This window comes from Polyodon spathula, chromosome 3 (genome assembly GCF_017654505.1).
Source record: "Polyodon spathula isolate WHYD16114869_AA chromosome 3, ASM1765450v1, whole genome shotgun sequence".
Lineage (NCBI taxonomy): Eukaryota > Metazoa > Chordata > Actinopteri > Acipenseriformes > Polyodontidae > Polyodon > Polyodon spathula.
This window is the reverse complement of record NC_054536.1, coordinates 82,503,703-82,526,430: the sequence shown is the minus strand read 5'-3', so window position 1 is coordinate 82,526,430 and position 22,728 is coordinate 82,503,703. Positions and strand designations below refer to the sequence as shown.

Genomic DNA, 22,728 nt, shown 5'->3' with positions numbered 1-22,728 from the left:
ATAAAGCTAGTGGCACCATGGGTTGATGTGGTAAACTTACTTTCAAATCAGTCTGTACATTGAGCGACTGTACATTGAGCATTGAGGATATTAGCACTTTCACATAACCAAATGCATATTCAATGAGCAGTAGCTCACCACTGAGGAAGAGTTTACCTCGTCGACAGAGCGCGTACAAGATAAGTATTCTTTCCAATGGCGCCTTTGCAAGAAAACCTGCAGCCTCGAGAATATGGGGAAAACTGCGTTGAAAACTCATGCAGCCGGCCAGAATCACAAAAAGGCTGTAAAAAACGTAAATAAATCCTCCACTATCATCATTCATGCAGTCAAACGACCACCCCTCAGCCTAGGCCTAAATCGATTGCACACCTGGTCGAGTCAAGTAAAGAAGCACTAAAAGCGGAAATTCTGTGGTCTGTCTTTCCCGACAGACAAGCAGCCCAGGCGTTTTAGTGTGGGGAAGACCAAGACAGGCTATTTAAGTTGGGATAAGCACTGTATTTTAAAGATAAGTTTATAGTAAAAGTCAGCTCAGCCAACTTTGTGCTATTATTCGATGAGATCCTCAACAAGAAAAAAAAATGAAGCAAATGGACATTCATGCCAGGTACTGGGAGTATGGATCTGTCAACGCCAAGCCGGTTGCTCACCATGTAAGATCCTGCATCATGCCACGGCACTGGACATGATCACTCATTTCAAAGTGAGCAGCTGAAATCTTATTTTACTATACTAGATCAAGACTAAGATCCAGATACTAGCTCATTTTAGGGAGGATCTAGAGCTATATGAAGCTGAGATTTGCGGTTTTGGAAGTTTTATTTTGGTTTGGTTGCATTTCGGTTTTACTTTTAAAAACTCTTTTTTTTGGTTTTTCTTTTTAAGCTAACTAGATTTTTTAGCCACTAATATACTAAAGTTACTGTCTTTCTCAAGTGAATTAAAAAAAGGTTTGAATTTCTCTACCAATCACATCAGAAACACTGATCTTCTGTTTATTCAGTCTGATCGTTTGTCTGAACAGTAAAACAGCTGATTAGAGTAGCTACCTGATAGGAGATGGTGATACTTTGCCGCAAGTCTCCTAAATTATGTTATCAGTATGTTAGAATTCTTATTACTACTATTTTCCAATGACAATAATGTAGGAATCACTATTTTATTTCTCCATTACTCCCTATGGATATTATTCACACGTGTGCACTGAGAAACGTGTTGCACATCCACAAGATACGCTCAACAAGGAACAGGCAGCGCACTTAAAAAAAAAACAAAAAAAAAAAAAAAAACAAAACAAAACACTTTTATTCAGATTGGTTTAGTTTTTTTTTTTTTTGTTTTTTTTTAACCAAACTGAAAATTTGGTTAACCACACATCTCTAATATTAAATCTAGATTAAGTTGAAAAATTGTCAAACACTTCTAAAACATTCCAGCTTGAACAGACTTAGACTGAAGGCTTATAGTTGTATTAGATTGTGTACACTGTGCAGTAGCCCATGTAAGGGTTTATGTACTAGAGCTTTAAGCCACTGGTTATGCTTTGTGTTGTTTGAAAATGATATCTTCAATTTCAGGAGTGTACTGCACAGCTCAGCCTGAAACATATAATATCAATTTCTATGCATGGTCCAAATGTAAATCGGAAATTCCTTGAGCACATGCAGGATGAACAGAAAGAACAGTCTGGGGGGAAGCTGCTCCTAATGACAGGCAGTTGTGGGCTTCACACCCTGCACAATGCATTCAAAGCTAACAGGTCAATTGCAGAGTTCGATATTTATTTGATGTGAATATACCATACATTTTTAATGATTATCAGTATTGTGAGGATGTAATTTTGAAGGAATGCATGTGTAAAGTTTATTGATAAAAGTTTCTAAAATGGGTTATTATATATCATATGAGTTTTACTAGAGAGAAAGCACTCAAGATTAGCATATATATATATATATATATATATATATATATATATATATATATATATATATATATATATAATTATATATATAATAATTTTATGCTTTCAGCTTGCTTCACAGAATGGGAGTTGAAGAAAGTGTTATCAGGATGCCCCTGGTAGACGTGAAAACTACATGACAGTTAATCAAATCAAAGAGGATTGTGACTTCCCGATGAAGTTCTGTGGGCATAGATAGCTCGAAAATCAGCCCATGGTTTTGAGGGCCTTAGATGTGTTGGAGAAGGTCATGAAGTACATCAGAGCAGTGACTGAGAAAAAAAGTGTCACACCCCCACAACCTATCCTTTGATGTTCTGGCAAAGGCAAGCAAAGACCAGCTTATAAAAATAAAAATGCAGTTTTTCCTGGCAGTGTCAATGACGGTCATCCCATTTCTGACTCGCTACCAGTGTGATGAGCCTGTACTGCCCTGCATGGCTAGACTTGCAAGACTTACTAATGGTATGATTTTACACAATGTCATGATATTATTCACAGTTTGTTGTGAAAATTAAACAAAAAATCAATAAATAAGTTTTCATTATGAGGATTGGCATTGAACAATTATAGCATTTCTGTGATAGCTGTCATTCAATAATGTCACAATTACTGTGGGTTTCAAAATAACATTAAATGAAATAGAAAAGCCTCTGAAAGTAGTCGGAGTCAATAAATGTACATGACAGTGTAAAATAGGATTTCTGTTTCCCATCTTTAATTCATTTTTGTACATACTAAGATTAGTCAAAATCTAAATTATCACGCAAAGGATTATTTTAATTTCAGAGTTTGCTTCGTTGCTTCATCAAGGTCAACCTTGATTCACATGGAACACCAGAGAAGCCAACAAGGAGGTGCATGCACATCACAGCAAAGTGGATACTGGTTTTGCTGCTGAAGCAACTCTGACGGTATGAAAAGTTTACTTTATTATACATGTAGATAGTAGTATTTGATATGACACTACACCTCTCATTATGACAAGTGCACATGTTGTGTGTTGCACTGCTTGATATTTCTATTACAGATATGATGCATGCAGCGTAGGGGTGTGTGTACCAAAATATAATCATGTATATTAATAAGGATGTGTTTAGGCATGTGGTGCTTTCCTTGCAAATGTATCCTTATCTTAGAGAAGACTTTAATCTTTTCAACAGCGTATGTAAACATATTCTACCCTCTCTTTGCAGGTACTATCCCGGCAGGAAAAAATCAGCCCCAGACAACTGCTGGAATTTTGAATGGAGTGCCTGAAAGGATTGACCGCTATGAGTAAAAAGATCCTAGACAAAAGTCCTCTGAAGTACTCTCATGCTTAGACCCAAGAAAGATGTCAAAGAAGCCTGAGATTTGTGCGAGTCAAATGAAGAAACTCAATCACAACCTTGTCATTACTAAAACCCTCACAGGAGGCTTGGTTGCTGGGGAACTTGTTTGTCAGGAGTTGCAGCAGTTTGTGCATACAGAGGCAAGGGCAGAAGATTTTAAAGATTTCAGCTCCAGTAAGACTAGGCTTGATACTTTCCTAATGGAGCACATGACCAAGTACGAGCATCTGCTAGAAGTCTGTAAGAATCTACTGCTCCTTTCTCATGGCCAGGCTGCAGTAGAGAGAGGTTTCTCTGTGAACAAAGATGTGTTGCAAGACAACCCGCACACAGACACACTCATTGCCCACAGGATTGTGTATGACGAAGTGAGCAGTTGTGGGGGTGTCCTCCAGGTACCAATCACTCAAGAAAGAACAGTGCCAGGAGAAGGTATCACGATTATCTAAAACAACAGAAGAGGAAGCAGAACACTGATGAAGAAGAAGGAAGTGAATTGTGGAGGACATAGAAAGCCTCAAAAAGAAAGCAAAAATTCTCAAGAATGTCATTGAAAACCTTGAGGAAAGCGTAAACAAGATTTCAGAGGAAGCTGAGAAATCAAAAGCTGAAAACATGGCCCAGAAACTAGCTCAAGCAAGTGCCCTCAGGTCCAAGAGAAAAGAAAAGAAGACAAAACTGCAAACTGTTCAAGTGAAGCTGGAGGAGAGAGAAAATGATCTGAAAAAATGCTAATAAAATTCCACTAACAATGCTCAAGTACTAACATTTGACACTATTTATGGTGCCAAAGATAACAGTTAAACTGGTTCTTTTGCAGTGTTGAAGTTAAATTTTTATATACTGTTAAATCATGTGGTGCTATGCATGAAGCTTGCACAATATCCTACAGAACTTATTCTATTGAAACCTGTATGTGCTCCTACATGGATCTTGACTTCAACACTTTAATAGTAAATATAAGACATCACTTAATTTGTTGACATTTTAAAATTTAAAGTATTACTATTTAATAAGTACAGGAGACTGGTAACGATAAAACAGCACTGTTTGTTGGGTTGTTGTACAGTGTGATGTTACATCCATCAGTCATAGTTTGTTTTTATTATTATACTTGAAATAAAAACTTTGAAATCCAATGACTTTGAAATCACCTTGGACTTGGCAATGCACCTATTATAATGATATAACACTTCGATCCAGGAACCTTGTTACATACCTGTTTCTTACAAGTGGAAATTTTCATCTGAATCATAAAAGAACAATATTCAACTGTTCTAAAATTTTGTATAAATTGAATGGCTATTTATCTCACTTTTTCTAAGACCAACAGACAAAAAAGTGCACATTTTGTCACATTATATTTCTGTATTTTGCCAATATGTTCAGCTGCAAAATTCCTAACAAATTCCATTAAGACTATGACTATGTTATTAGGATTTAGTGTCATTTTCGATATTTTCTGTCAGTCCAAGACAAATCAAATGTGTGTTGAATTTTGTGGCACTTTACTGCTGATACTACAGTTGTGCCAGTATTTGTCTGTTGTGCGTTTTCAATCCTTCCAAGCACTTTAACCATAAAATCAGTAACCAAATTAAGCTTCAGAGTTCAAAGGAATAAAGTATTTGTACTTTTTTTATTTTTTATTATTGCCTTATTCTAGTGGCCATTAAATAGATTCAGATTCCTGAGTCGTGCAGGACTACATATAAAGCGACTGGCACAGCTTTCACAGTCATGTCTAATGACTGTCAATTGGAAGAACTTCACTGTGTTTTTGCTTTGAAGGAGAAGTACCTCTGAGAATGTAGTTCAGTTGTGCACTTCAGATTTCCCACACAGTGGAATAGAGAGCAGCAAGGGGAAGTAGCAAGCCTGTGGGAGTTGCACCCATCTGACTGAGCTGTTTAAGAAGACTGCAGATAACTAGTACTATGGCTGGCTTCTCCAAATTTATCTTGTCAGTTGCTGGAGGAAAAGGGCACAACTGTCTGTCAGTCTACATAAAATACACTTTGACTCCAGCTATTCCTGGGTAGCATACACATTTGGTTGAACTGCAACATTTGGTAGCTTATTGTGGCAGATTCACAAAAAAAAAAAAAACGAATTTGTATTAATGGGAAGAACCTTGTAGCAAATATGTATTTCTTTTTTTTGTTTGTTTTTATTCATTTTTTTGACATTTTGCTTATATTTTGCCCATTTCTATAACACTTCTGTAGTAATAGTTAGCACAGATGCTGATCTTGCTAAAGGTTTCTTTTGGCTGATCCGGGACTGTCCAGCGCAGATTGTTTAGACATCAGATTGTTTAGTTTTTTATACTCCAAGCTGCTGCCCACATGCAGGTACTGTATAGTGGAAGAAGATTGTTAGTTGAGCCAAGGTAGTAGTACCCTGTGACAGAAATACAATGAACCTTGGTTGTAAATCTCCCTCCCGACCTGTGAGGGGTTTTTTGACGGGCTGGCTTGACAGTTCTTTCCTCGGGTCGGGAAGTCGGTCAGTCTGGAAAAAGGCGAGACTCCGTTGCAAGAACGTATTGACCTGGAAGAGAAACAATGTAGCAGCTGCAGATTTACCAAGGGGTCATGCGTGACGGCATGTAAAGGGGACGGAGAATCGTAATCTGTTCCTTCATTTGGTTATTAATAAGTGACCTGGAAGGACCTGTATTTGTATGGTGAATAATTTTGTTTGTTTTGTTCTGTCTACTGTTGCTTAGCCTTAACCCTTACCAGCATTGTTATTTGCTGTTTGTTTTCGCCGTCAATCACTGGATATAAGGAAATAAAATAAACAAACCTTTTTCACCTGGGTTACAATTATCTGTCTGTTCTTTGATCACCTGCACACTATTAACCACTTTGTCACATACCCTCACTTGAATTTGCTGATGCCATTAAGGATAACATTGGGTACAGGAAATACAACTACAAACCATAATACCTAAATATTCAACAAATGTATTTCCTATTCTCTAATTAAAATAAAAAGTCATTGATCTGAACAAGATACTGTAGATATTACTTTTTTTTTTGCAGTTTACATATAAATCACTTGAAAACTAGCAAGCAAGGATCACTGAGCTCTGTTAGATAGTATGGATCTAATGATAGTGTGTGTTTTATAGCTGGTATGAATACATGCTTTCCCTATTTCATTTAATCTTAGTATTTTTAACAAAACAGTCCCATTGTTAAGTGATCATTTGATCTTTGTATGCATGTAACGGGAGATCTGTGCTGATGGTCTGGTGTATTTTTTGGTTCTGCAGGATGAGGGCAGTAGTCCCGTAAGATCCGCCTGTCAGTCATGACGATAACACGGAGAGGTGTGTTGGCTTTCCCTCTCTCTGAGTGGCCTTGGGGGATTGCCCGGCCTATAAATACTGAGCTTGGTTGTGCATTTGCGTGGCCGTGATTGAGAATACACAGAGACGTCGGCGGAGAATGCCTGTGTAAACATAGACCAGGCAGGAAAGCCAGTGGTTGGGGCATGGGACTAAAATACGCAAGCACGGCTGAGGAAAACAGTCAGCCTAGAGAAAGAAGACCTTATAAAATAAATGACCAGCATAGTGGCAGTGGGGACACTGTGTAAGTAGCACTTTTTTATTTTTTTTTTATGTTGTTTTATTAGTGTTTCTTTTTCCCTTTTTCTTTCGCCTTTTGTTTTCATTATTCTTTTGAGCACCTGTGAGTGAGCCAGCACTGAACTATCTACCTATGTTGGTATTCCTGTGGACCTGTCTACTATTGGTGGTATTCAGGCCACGGGCAACAGCACCCTCTGTGGGCTAAAATAAATCGCTGCAAGAAGAAAAAAAAAAAAAAAAACTGGGCACCTGTGCGGTGTTTGCAAATACACTTCTATCTCCCATGTCAGTGAATACCCACATCCTTCCACAATGAATTATACAAGTAATCCAGATGACCTGCATATTGTTGATTGCATCGTATTGTGACAGTAATGTATTGTTACACCCCTATTAGATAAACAACATGATTTGCTTCACAACCTCACTGGGGCCCAATGTCGGTGATGTGTGCTTCCCTAATTTCCAACAACGATTGGTGGGAAACCACATATTCTGTTAGACTAAGTAGCAGTTGTGACAATGTGGAGCACATCGTGTTGTAAAATTTCAGTGCTCCGGTGATGTTCTCAATCCATTCCTATATTTTAAAACTGTAGGGAGCACATTGGGAAAGAGTAATACAGATTGTATGTTTGTGGGGTGTGATTCTTGCTAAATGCTATTTCATATGCATGTAGTCAAAATTAGTCTACAGAACTTAAAAAAAAAAAAATGTGCAGAAAATTGTTTAACATAAAAGAACAGGACAAGGAGTATATTTTAATGAGCTGTAGTCTGTAATACTAAGTGGCAGAACATGTTCATCCTTATTAGTCAGGCAATTATACTAAGCTGTCACAGTATTTTAGTCAATCTTGGAACCTATTTTTAATCCCTTCTTTAAATGGAATGTTAATGGAGAAAAAAAGAATCAGTGCTTCAAGGAGGTCCATAGAGAGAATTCACAGTGGAGTCCCCCTGCAAAAAATATAATTAATACTAAACATGCTATTATCTAAATTGTTACCTAATGTTATTTTTTGGGGATTAGTCCAATAATTTTAGGACAGGCAATTTTTTTTCATTGTGATTTTGAGGGCAACAGCACCTTGTCTGTGACAACAAGAAAGAAAAGAAAACTGAACTACATTACCTGTAACATAGTATATGATTTTACTGTTAATTCCATACCAACTTTACTATATTCACAAGAAGACTAACTCAAAACCTAAGTTTGTTGTATTCATCTGTAAAATCCTGCACCCAGGTAATACTAACATTAAAAAGAAGAACAATTTTACATCAGATTGTTCTTGTAGTGTCAGGGTCATCACATATCAAGAGGGATAACATTCAGAGAATTGGGTGCTGGCAAGTCACGGATTTAGATTGATAAATTCATGCAGTATGGTATCCATGACAACTGAAAAAGGTCACAGTTTCAGCTCTCTCAATTAATATATCAAATAGAATATTTCAGAGTAGATTTCATAAATATAGGCTGATACAACATTGCATCAATGTCATTTTTTTGTGAATTTTGTCAAAAATTGACATATTTCTATTTATGTTTTAGTATTTTATAAAGCTAGAATTGATCTTGATTTTTCTGATCTATCATGTAAATGTAAACACTAGGCAGGGACTAAGACCACACAAGATTTGTTCTGTCCTGTTTTCCCAAAAATATTACAGAAATACACACCACAGCAATGACAGTTGGTTAGGGAGGCAAAACCGGCAGGGACTGTTTGTTCTCATTGCGCTAAAGCAGACCCTGCTGGCCAGGTGCCCAGTGAGTTCAAAAGCTGGTCCTCCAAAGGTCAGTAGCTCACTGACATCATTCGAGTTCCTGGGTGTAGAAGAGGAAGCTGGCTCGTGGGATTAGAGGACACCCACTAAACCGTTTCTGTATTTTGAGCTGTGTGGGGAATTGCTGCGACGAGAGGATTATTGGACACTGCAAATTGGGGAAAAATATAAAAGTTTTTGCTCAAAATAGCCAACTTTCCAGCTTTTCGGTATGTTTAATGTACCTTTTAAGGGAAAGTGTGTTTGAAAACAATCAGTGGAAATACTGATATGGTGTTGATGCCATGGTAACTGCACACATGTATTTCAATTTTGTGTGTGTGTGTGTGTGTGTGTATATATATATATATATATATATATATATATATATATATATATATATATATATTAGTCTTTGTGTGAAAGCTTCAGTTGTGGGTGTTTTAGTACAGTAAGGAAATGGCTTTACTGCATCTCAATAAGACATAAATTGATTGCATAGTGCTTTTTACTGCAGCATAATAGTGGTCTGTAAACCTAGCACCTGAGGTACTGTAACATTCATAACACACTGCTCAGCTGCCATTGACTTTGGGTGTCTTAACTTCAACCATGAGGATAAAAGATAGCCTGCAAGTGAACACTCTTGTCTAATCCTCATTCTACATACATTATGTTTATATGAGGGGGTGCCCTGCATTCTCTAATGTGAAGGTTGCAACACTAGGCATTTTTCTCTCTCTCTGTTAGTGTTCACCAGGGCTCTTTTAAAGTTTTCTTTTCTTTTATTGCCTCGTCATTGTTTCAAGCTATAAAGTATTTGACCTTAAATATTGAATTAATTCTCAATTCCAGTCAACCCCCGAGCACTTTCAAGAGATAATGTTGCTTCAAGGACCACTGGCACATCATCTTCTTGAGTGGAAGTCCTAGTTGTTTAGCAGTTTTCTTTTTTTCTTTGCATAATTAAAAAATGGAAAATCATTCACATTCATGTGTGTGCTTTAGTATTTCAGAACATTTAATAATGTACACAGCTGAAATCTATCTCTCTCTCTCTCTCTCTCTCTCTCTCTCTCTCTCTCTCTCTATATATATATATATATATATATATATATATATATATATATATATATATATATATATATATATATATATATATGTGTGTGTAAACATTTGCGTGAATTAATGCAGGGGTTCACAAACATTTTTTGGCATCCTGACTGAGGAGCCCAACCCAATGGATCTATAGAATTGTGCAATTTTGTTCTCTTTCCAATTTAAAGATACTTAGATTGAACGTTTAAACCCTTTGTGTAAACGATTGTTTACTGGTTAAACTGTCATACACATGTTCATACATTTCATACATCCAATTACAGTGGTTTATAATACATCAAGATGCTATGAATGCTGAAGCTTTTTTTAATTTCCTCATAAAGCCATGTACCATATGTTTCCTCTTTAAACCAACACTTTTCGGATTATGGCAAGCCAAATTGTCATGTATGGATATCTCAAATTGCATTTTAAGATTTCTTTACATTTTTAGAGATATCTGGAAATCATTTGCAGATATCTTTTAAATGCATTTGAGATATCTGTAAAATAAATGATTTTGAAGATATCTTAATTTCATTTTGAGTTACCTAAATACCTTTGAGATACCTTTCATTTTGAGATACCAAACTGTCATTTAGAGATATCTTTAAATCATTTTAAGATATCTCGAAATAACGTCCTGTTTATTTAGAGATATCACAAAGTATCTAAACAGCGACAGTCTTTACATTTGCAACAGTTTTAGATCAATGTAACATATCCCACAATGTCTACAATGACACAGTGTGTGTGTGTGTGTGTGTGTGTGTGTGTGTGTGTGTGTGGGGGGGGGGGGGGGGGGGCTACAAAAAACGGTACTCTTCAGGGGGTGGGCATGGGCCTACTGCAATTACTGACTTTTTATTCTTTTTTGCATGTCTCATAATTCTTCAGAAGATTGATACTTTAATGTACTGTTTGAGTGAGTATAGTTTGGAATGTGTAGATGTGGGATATCAGCTGGACACTTCACACAGTTTCAGATTTTAGCTGCAAGTAGTTTGTGTTTTTAAAAATCTGTATCTTCCCGACAATTCCTGTAAGATTTCTACTGTATTCCCTCATCCAATTGACATATTTCTACATCAGGGTTACCAGGTCAAGAATGAGTTGTGGTCTGCAGGCTGAAGGCTGTGAATCTTCCTGGCAGGCATTCACGTATGATCAGAGAACCACTGCTTCCTCCCCTGATGCACGCAGTCTCACACAGCATTGCACAGTCCTTTTTAATTGGGTATCTCCAACCAAGATTCTAAATTGGCACAGCATTGCAGCTATTAATCAAATAGTACTAGTATAATTATCTTTAACAAACATTGAACATGCACTGTAATGAGGTTGTTGATTTGGCTGTTATATACTTTCTCTTTATATCTTTCTGTAATAATCAGTTGCAACTGTATGCACATGATTTTCTTTCATTTTTTTTTAGCGATAGTGTTCATTATTTATTGATCATTGATTCTCATAGATGCTATTATTATATCCCTATTATTTCCTGACATTTAAGATCAAGTAGAACAAGGGGAAAGGATAAGAGCCGTGCAGCAAATTTGGTGAAATGTGTTCTAAATACCTCTATAGTGTTATGGTGTAGTAATACCTATTAATTTTTAATATGCAGAGCTTATGAGTCATCTACAGCTACTGTATTTTGTTGTAGTATAATTTACATTTTGTGTTACTATAGAACCCAGAAACCAATGTGGATATGCATATTTGGGTGATGTCATCGGAAGTGGGTGGAGCTAATACCAACAGGGTACAGGGTATTTTCTCAGAAAATGACCATACAATGTTTTAATGTTTAATATTTTTATCATTAAAGGCGTAATGTGTCATTTAAATAAATACATTATTTATTATATACCTGTAATCAATATTCGTAACTTTATTATAATATTATATATTTATAACTTTAAAGTCTGTTCCAAAGCCTTTTTCAAAATGGCCGCTCCTGATAGTGTAAGGATTATTGACGATATTGTCAAACAGGTAACAACGCAGTAACGATCCATGATGTGGTACGGGACTGTCAGGATGTTAGCAATGAAAAGAAAAATTACAAATATTTTTTTTTTTTTTTAAACAGTTGCAGCAACATGTTGGGACGTGTAACACTATATTTTCTGGAACCCTTCTACTTACTCTTTAAAATTATCACCATCATAGATTTGGATAACATTTTCAGGATTGCACCCTCGTTGTTCCGAAAAAAAATTGCAGTTTATGTTTGAAACACGATAAAATTATGCAACAGTATCAATCAATCAATCAATCAATCAGTCAATCAATCTTTATTTTATAAAGCACCTTTCATAGTGGACCACCATCTCAAAGCACTTTACAAGATAGTAGCAGTAATAACAAGAAAATCCATAATACTTTAAATACAGAAAAATGCATAATACATGATAATAGCGAAATACATGAAATAGTAGCAACAGCACAGCAGCTAATAGCAGGTATCAGGCTTAAAGAGCTTGGAAAGCAAGTGAGAACAGGTGGGTCTTGAGAGTTGATTTAAAGCGAGTGATAGTGGAGCATCATGCACCGATTCTGGGAGAGAGTTCCAAAGAGTCGGAGCCATGAAGCTGAGCGTTCTCCATGTGTGGTGCACTTTTGCTTGGGAATAACAAACAGGCCAAAGTCAGAGGACCTCAGCTTGCGGGCAGGGACATAGCGGGTCAGCAAATTGAAGAGTTACTCAGGGCATTGTAGGTGAGCAGGAGAGTTTTGAAAGTAATCCTAAACTGTACAGGTAGCCAGTGAGCTGGGCAAGACGGGGGGTGATGTGATCACGTTTTTTACATCTGGTAAGGATCCTGGCAGCAGCATTTTGAACTAGCAGTCGGTGTATGGTACGTGCCGGGAGACGGCCATATAGAGAGTTGCAGTAGTGGAGTTGAGAGGAGACAAATGCATGACAAAGTATCTCTGCATCTGGGAGGGAAAGGTAAGGCCGGACTTTGGAGATGTTTAGAAGATGGTAGAAGGAAGATTTGACCACGGAGGAGATGTGGGCATCAAAAGAGAGGTTGCTGTCAAGAAGTACACCAAGGCTTTATACTGTGGGGGAAGGCAGCAACAGACAGTTTCCAAGGTTCAGGGCAGCTATATTAAGATTCTTAAGTTGAGTTTTAGATCCTACTAGAAGGAGTTTAGATTTGCTAGTGTTCAGCTGAAGAAAATTGGCAGACATCCAGGCCTCGATGTCTTTAATGCAAGCCGAGAGCCAGACCCTGGCAGAGGGGCTTCCAGGGTTGAGTTTTAAGTAGAGCTGGGTGTCGTCAGCATAGGAGTGAAACATGAGGCTTGGCGGATGAGGTGACCCAAGGGAAGCATGTAAATATTGAAGAGAAGGGGCCCAAGAACAGATCCTTGGGGGATACCACAAGTGACCGGGTTTGCAGTATAACAGCAAAACGTGGTAAAGGGTTCCAAAATCCCAGGTAGGGCTTTGGTCTAAATTCAGGGCTGTCAGAGAAAAAAATTATTGTATGTACAATACAGATTCAATCTTAGTGAACTCATAACTTATTACTCGATTTAGAACTTTTGTGAATACAGCCTGGGGAGTGAAATGAAGCAATCCAGTAAGTGCCAAGAACTGATGAATTAAAATAAATGAGAAAATAACTGTACAAAAAATCTTGAATGGACTGCCAGTCCATAAAATGAGAAGGGCTTAATATTAGAAATATGTTATTTCAGATACACAGGGGCATACTGTGAGGATTGTGTGATAAATTTTGATCAGTGTTTGAGACTATAATACCCTTGCTTGCACTTTCTCAACTCACTGGTGATGAATTGTTATTTTAGAGCAATGATTTTCAAACTGGGGTATGCGGGCGATCGTCAGGGGTTATGCGAGAACAATCCTGTAATGGCAGACAAAATAATTTTTATAGTTTTTTTTTTTTTTTTTTTTTTACCATGTTTTTATGAAACGCTGAATCGTTAGCTTAGTTATTACAACTCGAGGACAGTTTGAATTTGGTGTCAGCAAAACCACAGTTGTACTGGTGATTGTTTCCTATAAACACCCACCGGCTGCTGACAGTGGTGACCGTTGAGTGCACACAAGCTCATTTAAATAGTTAAATAGCAGGGCAATTACTGCAGCCGTCTGTGAAAAAAAAAAAAAAAATAATGTATGTATATATATATATATATATATATATATATATATATATATATATATATATATATATATTAAGATTGTCATTGTATGATGTTGCTTTTTTAAAAATCGGTAGAATTTACTAGGTAAGTTTACTTTCTGAAGTTTAAATGTTGAGTGTTAATAGTTTAATCGTGTCAGTGTTTTATATACATTTACATTTTTAAATAACAGTTATTGAGTTGAGTAGGCAGCTGGGCCGATCTACAGTGAAATCACTTGTTCTGTGCTGGAGCTGGAGCAACATGACTGTTATCTTTACCTGCAATGCTTGTATGTGTTTTTTCATTATTAATTAATTTGTTGAAGAACTCTTTTGTCATTTGAGTGCATTACCCTACGCCTCCACATCGGTAATGATTAATAAAAGCAAAAGCACAATATTATTATTATTATTATTATTATTATTATTATTACAAAAATGAAATCGCAGGATTAAAAAAAAAAATCAGTCCCTAAATCCTGGGATTGAGAAAAGTGTCCGGAATTGGATTCCCTACTCCAGTCTGATTGAGTGTGTTCATATCATACAGTGAGTGCCCTTCAGCAAGCTTTAATTGCCTTACAGCTTATTAACATGAACAGACTACTGCACCAAATATTTTAACATGTAAGCATCTTCCTAAAAGTTATTTTGGACTGCATGATATAAATATCCCCTTTCTACATTCCACAAATATTCAGTTCGAAAAAATGTGCTTATTCTGGTTGGATTCGATACCACACAAGACACACACACAGCATTTTACACTGCCCCTGTTCAAGTGTTCAACGATAAAATTTCAGTTCAATTAAAAAAATAATAAAAAATGCCTATTTTTGTAAATTTTTAAAATGTTTTTATGCAAACTGCCCCATCTGTTTTCTCTCTACACTTCTGCATTTGTTGGAATAAATGCATGACCTTTGTTGAATTGCTTTTTGATTTTGTTTTAAATTGGAACCTTAGTTTTGTTCTTCAGCATAACCTGTTTTTGACTCTTAATTTGGACTTGTTTCGGCATACTTATTGGAATCTAGATTTCGAAATAATTTTACATAGCATTTTTAGTTGGTGCATTTAGCGTCGTTAACTAATTTAATTTTCTTTCGTTTTAATAGCAGTTTTCCATTTACAGTACTTACAGTACATGGGTGAACTCTAGCCTCTTCTTGTGTCTCCTGAGCTGCAAGTTTTTTAATGGCCCGCTGTGGCCTAGTGGTTTGCAGTGTGCAGGTGTAGAGATTATGCAGTGCTTAAATAATGGCAAGCAACAACATTCACCGTGTACTGGTGGTTTATTTGTAATCCAAAGTCACTTGACAACTGTACTTTTCAAGTGCGAGTGGTGAAATACATTTGTTTTGTGAACAATGGTGCACTGATGTCCAGATTGGTGCGAGCCTTTAGCGACAGCTCCTGGCATGTATTAGCCGCCTAACAAAGCAAAAGTTTACAATTAGCACGACAAAACAAACAAACACTAAACACGATACTTTCACAGACCTTCAGCGGTTTGTCCGTAACCATAACAAAGGAACAGTTCGCTCGGCCACTTCCCCTTTAGTACCTTCAGCCATGCCCCCTTGGTTAGCAAGTGCAATCACTTTTTCCCCATCCATGACTGCCACATTGCTTCCAGTCTGGGGCGATGACTGGAATTAACTGTCAAACCATCCGGTCCGGGGCACACTGTTCCCTTTACACAGCGCCCTCACAGGTCAGGAGGGAGATTTATAACCAAGATTCATTCGTTCTCTGTCACACCCGCTTAAAGCTTTTTGTAACTTAAAGTCCTATTGGTACATTTTTTTAAATACAGAATTACATACCCTCTTTGTATGGCTGCATTGTTTAGTAATCAGGGCTTAGTTTTACTGAAATCTGCCCTGCAACACATGACAAATCTGAAACCGAAATACAATATTGGCTTGCGTTCTAATTGTCCTCATTCTAGCAAGCCGTTATCTTGTATAGTATGACCCTATCACAGATGGGGTTATGCGGTAGACTAGATTATTTGGAAAGGGGTAAGGGGCCTAAAAAGTTTGAAAACCACTGTTTTAAACTCCATTGTGAGTTTTTTTTTTGTAAACAGGAAGTCTATGTTTTTTTTGTTTTTTTTTACAAATACATTTATGTTATATTCATATATTGATTATGTGCATTGAAGCAAAAACTGTTCATTGTAGCATAATAGTATTTTTATTTTTATTACAGTGAACCTTATTCTTTTAGAAACAAGACTTTTTCGAAGTCAGCCACTTAAACACTCATCTAGTAAACATGTGATAAAATGTTTTTATTTGTTTTTAAAGCAGAAAGCCCTGTACTCAAAAAGACAACAGAAGAGGTGGTAGAAGATTTAGAAGATGATTTTAGCCCTGGATTTCAATTACCAAAATGTCAAGACCAAATCCAGGCTTTAGCTTTACTTGCATCAGAAGGCTTAGAAGGTATGTATGTATGTATGTATGTATGTATGTATGTATTCATTATTGTATGCATGTATGTGGGCTCAATAAACAACTGTGCCTCACTAACTTTTCCAACCATACTACGCCAACTGGTTGCAATTATATGGGCACCAGGTCCCGTAATAAAATGGAGGTAAGTAACGTTTATTACTCCCTAAATAATGCTTTCTGGTTCCTTTTTCCTTAAACAGGTTATTTGATCTGAGTCCACACCATCAGACACTGAGATGGACAGACACACCACACAAGTCTAATAAGAAATATGCTTTTTATTAGTAAAAAAAAAAAAAAAAAAAAACATTAGTTAAGAGGGAAAAGGGAATTGTGTAGCTGCGAACCTTAAAAAAAAAAAAAAAAAAAAATTAGCCAAGCACTGACTCTGAAACAAACAAACAAAAAAAGTCCCGTTCCACACACAAAAAAAATGTACATCAAAAAAAAAAATCCACTTCGAGATGGTGGTCCCCAAAAGACACTCAGTATGTCCCACAAAAAACAATAATTAAAAAATACTGTACATTCAACAGTGAAGACATGCCTGCACGTCATCCTCCGGAACTGTAGGGGGCGACCACTTGCTAAAAGTCCTGTACGGTCCAGCTCAACCCTCTCGACAAAGTGCAGAGTGCTAATAATAAAAAAAAACAAACAAATCCACAGCAAACCACACTTAGTCAAGTTGTAAAAAAAAATAATAATAATAATTAATATTCAAAAAAACAAAACTCAGTATATAAATCCACACTCCGTAATCCAAAAAAACTGAAAGGAAAAAAAAAAAAAAACAGTTTCAAACAGTCCCCATGCACTCTTTAAAAAAAAAAAAAAAAGCCACATTTTATTACAGTACCGCACCATACCACTGGGAGCGCCGGGCCCCTCTTCCAGCCTATGAATAGCTTAAGGCAGCCACCAGATTCTTTCATCAACCCCTTAGCTCCACACTGATTGGGGGAATTGGATTATTCTCGCCAGGTGGACCGGGGGACAGAGACAAACAACATGAAGTGCTTGGCTCCAGTTATTCTCCCAGTAACTGGAAAAATAAAATAAAATAATAATAATCACCATACAAAGCACCTGCCGTCCCTATTACTGCCTGGTTTGATATTTTACTTTTTTTTTCTCTACAACTAACTGTTTCGCTCTCTTCCTTATGTATTCTTTCCTCGATCTAACTTCGCCTATTTCCTATCTTCCCCAAGCCCTTAGTTTACCCTTACTCCTGTTCATCCCGTGCTGCTTCACTTTCCCAGACTTTCCTGGTGGCGCTACATTCTCTCTTTCTCTTCTCTCTCAAAAGAAAACCCCACCACACCTTTTGCTGGCTAAAACCCCATCTTTTAAAGTACAGCCCTACCTCATTATGAGCTACATGTGTTCTTCAGTTAATACGCTAGTGCTGCATTTGCACGAGGTAGCTAAAACAGGAACAGAATAGACTAACAATTAATTGCAATACAGTCATCCATTTACAATTAGTATGGGGATTATTAACACAGGGATAACTGGTTTGTCACACTGGTGACATGTATGCATGTATGTATGTACTATATGGATTAATTATTGTATGCATGTATGTATCCCATTTAGGGGACCTTGTTTTAATTTACATTTACCTCTCTAACATACTGTATTAAGGTCGTTTGAGCCTCTTCTGTATAGAGACAGTGGATGTGAATACAGTGGGTTCTGTTACTCTTGTTTACTGTGGGGTTTTTGTTACAACCGGCAAAATCACAGCTTTAGAGCAATCAGGCGGGCACTTTTTTCCACTCACTCATAGTTTAACCTGCAGATGAGGAACTCCCCCCTATCAAGCATGGAGAACCAATTACTGACAGACGAAGTACCTTCCAGCCCCACCTGGCTCCAGTTGTGACACCAAAACAGGTCTGTACGATTCAGTTATTTCACACACTGAATGCTTTGTCTCACACATGTGTGTGGAAAAAGCATAGTGGTGGTATTCAAAGAAATGTCAGTAAATCACAATAGGCTATATTCTCAAAGCTACTGTATTGACTCCAAATAGTCATTTGTTCAATTTTCTTTTTAATAAGTCATTTAGTAGGTGCGTTTATCCAAAGCGACTTAGAGACTAGAGGATGAACTATGCATCACAACTGCTGCTGCCGAGTCACATACAATAGGACCTTGGTTTTACATCTCATCCGAAGGAAGGGGCACAAGGAGGTTAAATACCTTGCTCAGGGTTACACACAGTAACTCAGTGGCTAAGCAGGGATTGAACGTGGAACCTCTTTGTAACAAGCCCCTTTCTCTAACTACAAGACCACCAAGCCTCCCTGTTCATACACATACTCACATTTCAGAGCAGAAAGACTAGTAATTCCACATCTTTTTTTCAGTTTCAGTACAACTGGTTCAGCACATCTGAAATAAATATGTTGATTAATACTCACAAAGTCATCCCATGTCTTTAATATAAAGGATGCCACAAGTTTAAATACCTAGTTTGCAGAAAAAACAACTTTATTACTGGATAAACAACATGCATTCTCTGTCCCCTGCTGCCAATTTAGTTTCTAACAAATACAATACTAGTGTGGTGATATTTGGATGAGAGGTCTTGGGGGCTTACTGTTGTCAGGGAAACAAGAATGTTACAGTGGAACAGATAGGTCTGCTGGGGAAGTGGAAAGGCCATAGTAATGAGTACACATTACATTACACAAAATACACATGCTTTTGATTTCTGGTAAGGTGCGTCAGAAAAAAAGTATTTTCATTAAAAACCGATTAAAGTCATACATATAGACAAATCGCATGCAATCCATGCAAAACTACTTTCATAATATTTTTGCCTTAAAGCAATCCTTAACATATTTATCTGGTCTGTGGTGCTTGGATTGAATATTTAGCTGCTTGTTTGCAGCCATTTCAATTAACCTAACTGCCTGATTCAACTTTTAACTTGGTAAAAGTGTTTAAAGAAAAAAAAATACAATAAACGGAGCAGAAGGGAAAGCTATTTTATTTTAATGCCTCATTGATGACGTCCTAATCAAATGAAAAATACTCTCTCCATTTACTCTCTACCTAATGAGCAAGTAGATTAAATTCAAGTAGATGATGTCTCCCTCAGCAACCCTGCATGAAAGCGTGTTCACTATTATCTTATACTATGCATGTATATGCATCCCCGTTTGGGTGTTTTTTTTAAATGAATCTGATCCCTGGTCCCTCCTGCTCCAAGTTCCAGCGTGACTAGGAGTTAAATGATACACAAAGGCAGTGATAGACTTGTGTGTGGCAGTGTGAAGCAGAGTTGGGTCATTTCCATTTTTTCAATTCCAAATTCCATTTCCAATCCCAGTTCTCTTTTATACAATTCCAATTCCTACATCGTCTTTATTGAGGTTTATGCCATCGGCTTTATCAGGTTCCCTGACAAGTTTATTAAGTTGTATACTGTATTTGTTTGCTCAATAAAGCCTTTGTTGTAAAATGATTGGAATAGGAATTTGGATTGATTAAAAGGGAATTGGAATTGACCCCTACATCTGTAAACAAATAGGCATAGGTTTGGGGAAGCCTTTGCTGAGATGCCCAGTGCTCGCTCAGTCTCGGCAGGGTGCAGAAAATTATTTAAGTAAATCCAAAGTCATTGAGAAAGACATAGTAAAAATGTGTGTCATTTAATTTATTTAGGTTATTTTAGTATTTCTACATTTTACTGCAAAGACCCATCTTTTAAAAAATAGAATAAAACAGAGTGTTAATTTTTGCTGGCATGTGGAGCAGATAATGAACATTTCTAGTAGCAGTGATTCTAGTTTTTTGCAGAGTGTATCAATGATTGCTTGCAGACAGTAATGATTTAATGCATGTTCAGTCATTTTTTAGTACACTTTATACTGTTTTATTTTGCAAAAGCTAGCTATTTCATTGAAAAGAACCTGTGATTATTAAATTAAAATAATGAGGGAGCTGACAGTTATGGTCTTAATGGCCCCAGAATTTCCAAAAATGTATATGTTAATCCTTCAGAAGTTTTTTTTTTTTTTTCCTTTCAGAATAATAGTTCTCTCAATTGACAAATTACACATGCATGTTGGTCAAGGATTCACAGTAAAGGGGTAGTTTTGTTTTTTCTGTTTAAATAAAAGATATCAAAAGCAATGGATGTATCTATATTAATGTATGAAGAGTGGCAAACAAAGGGGCCAGGTGATTAACGGCAGGTATGTGAGGGCAGAGCTAGTAAATCCACGCAGGAGAAGTTAATTATCAGGTCTGACAGCCAGGTCGTCAGCCCTCGGAACAGATTTCTCTGTTGAAAGCATGGCGGGAGAGGGAAGCACTCATTGTCACTTACCCAACTCAGCCACTGGAGAGACCAGAAGTGCATGTTTCCACTATATTTTCCCCAGCACAAGCACAAGAGGTAAGGATGTTTGTGCACAGAAATAGGGAGGTGTTTTTGGGGATACCAGGGAATATCAAAGTTCGATGCCTACCCCATGGCCTGAGTAGATGAACTGTTAGAGAAAATTGGTAACGCTCTGTACATGTCCACCCTGGACCTAGCCAAAGGTTACTGGCAAATACCCCTGACCCCCAGAGTCAAAGAAAAGACAGCCTGTTCCAATATACCGTCATGCTCGTCAGCTTGCACGGGGCCCCAGCCACTTTCCAGCGACTAATGAATCAGGTCCTAAGACTGCACCAAGCTTATGCCTTGGCTTATTTAGATGATGTGGGGATCTACAGCACAGATTGGGAATCCCACTTGGCCTGGGTACAGGCGGTGCTAGATGCCATTAAGAGGGCAGGGCTCACGGTGAACCCCACCAAGTGTTACTTGGGGCTAGAGGAGACAAAGTATCTGGGATACACAGTGGGAAGAGGGTTAATTAAAACACAAATTGCCATGGTCGAGGCAATTAAAGGGTGGCTGAGACCGGTTAACAAGAAGCAGGTTCGAGGCTTTCTAGGGCTGATGGAGTATTACCCCAGTTTATACAGGTTTCACACATCAATATCAGCTTGTTTTCTTTTAAATTAATGAGATTCATCTGTTTTAAAAGTACATCCATAAAAGATTTGAAAGTGGATAAGGACAACACAAAGTCAGTTTTTCCTTGATCTGCTTTTTTGTATTGGCTGTTTAATGAAGTGGTGTTTATCTAACCAACCTTTTAATAGAAAAAGGCTCCCATTGCATAGCAGTTTGAACATAGGCCCTAAATAACTTGTCATTAAAACAAATTTACATTACACAATTGTGCAGCTTAGAGTCTCTAGTGAGAGCTCTGGGACAATATGTGGCACTTCAGGTCTGTACTGTGGCTGGACTGAGGTGAGAACAGCCAGGGGTTTGAAGAATCATCAAGGGAGAATGTTCTTCTTACGACGCTGGTCAAGTCAAAAGTGAAATCCAGCGACAAGATGCACACTACAGTTCCCAGGGTGTCAGCACCCCTGTTATAGACTCCTTAATTTTCTCCGTTGATTTGCAGTGTAACACAGATTTTTGAGGTTGAATAGTAAGTACCAAGCAATCATATAAATACTGCCAGCTATAGTTTGAAAACTAAGTTTGAATGTCAGCTCTAGTTACGACGCTGCCTAGTACTTCAAGCAGCATAATAAAATAGAAATATATTTACAGAACCAAATTATAATGGTAAATGTACAGTAGAACTGGATAGAAAACAGTGTATAAAAACACACTAATCTCAGTGTCTTGTCTGTCTTACAGGTGAAAATGGTCCTCGATAAATTATATGCAAACAGGAAGATTGCGAGTGCCACCCATAACATACATGCTTACAGGTACTGAAGGACTGCAGGGGTTCTTTTTAATAAATCAGTGGGAAGCCCCATCCACTATTTAGTAAACTCGTGCAGATTGTGTCTGAGGGGTAATAGAATAATTACTAGCTAGTTAAACCCCTCGGCCATGGTATATAAACCTGCAGCTCTGTGCACTCCGGGTGGGTGCTCAGAGGAGGAACGAGAGGGAGCGAGAGAGAGAAATCTAAAAGTTATTGGATCCGTGAAGGCTACTGCCCAGCCAGATGTTTTGTGTTCGTGATTTGTTTTGTTTGAAACTTTTATTTTTGTGCTCTGTGAGCAGTGTTTTTTGTGTTTAAATATTTTATTTATTTTTGTCTTTAAATAAATGGCGTGCAGCGCGTTCTAAACTGCAGAACCTGGTTTGTTTTCCTTCCTGCAGTCCGGCCTGGCGTCACCACTCAGTCATTTCCAGTCACACGTACACGCACACGCACACGCACACGCACACGCACACACACACACACACACACACACACACACACTC

At 37.5% G+C, this 22,728-nt stretch overlaps 1 protein-coding gene across 2 annotated transcripts in view; it reads left to right on the top strand.

The window, feature by feature from the left end:
* Nucleotides 1-22,728, top strand: part of impact (impact RWD domain protein) — an 87,207-nt gene that overhangs the window by 21,778 nt on the left and 42,701 nt on the right. Inside the window, exons 6-8 of one of the 2 annotated variants that reach the window (XM_041246125.1) lie at nt 16,263-16,397; nt 18,217-18,311; nt 22,147-22,220. In XM_041246125.1, coding sequence (XP_041102059.1) covers nt 16,263-16,397; nt 18,217-18,311; nt 22,147-22,220 — 304 coding nt within the window. Of the gene's footprint in view, nt 1-16,259; nt 16,398-18,216; nt 18,312-22,146; nt 22,221-22,728 lie in introns of both variants that reach the window. The other variant, XM_041246124.1, reaches the window with a different exon arrangement.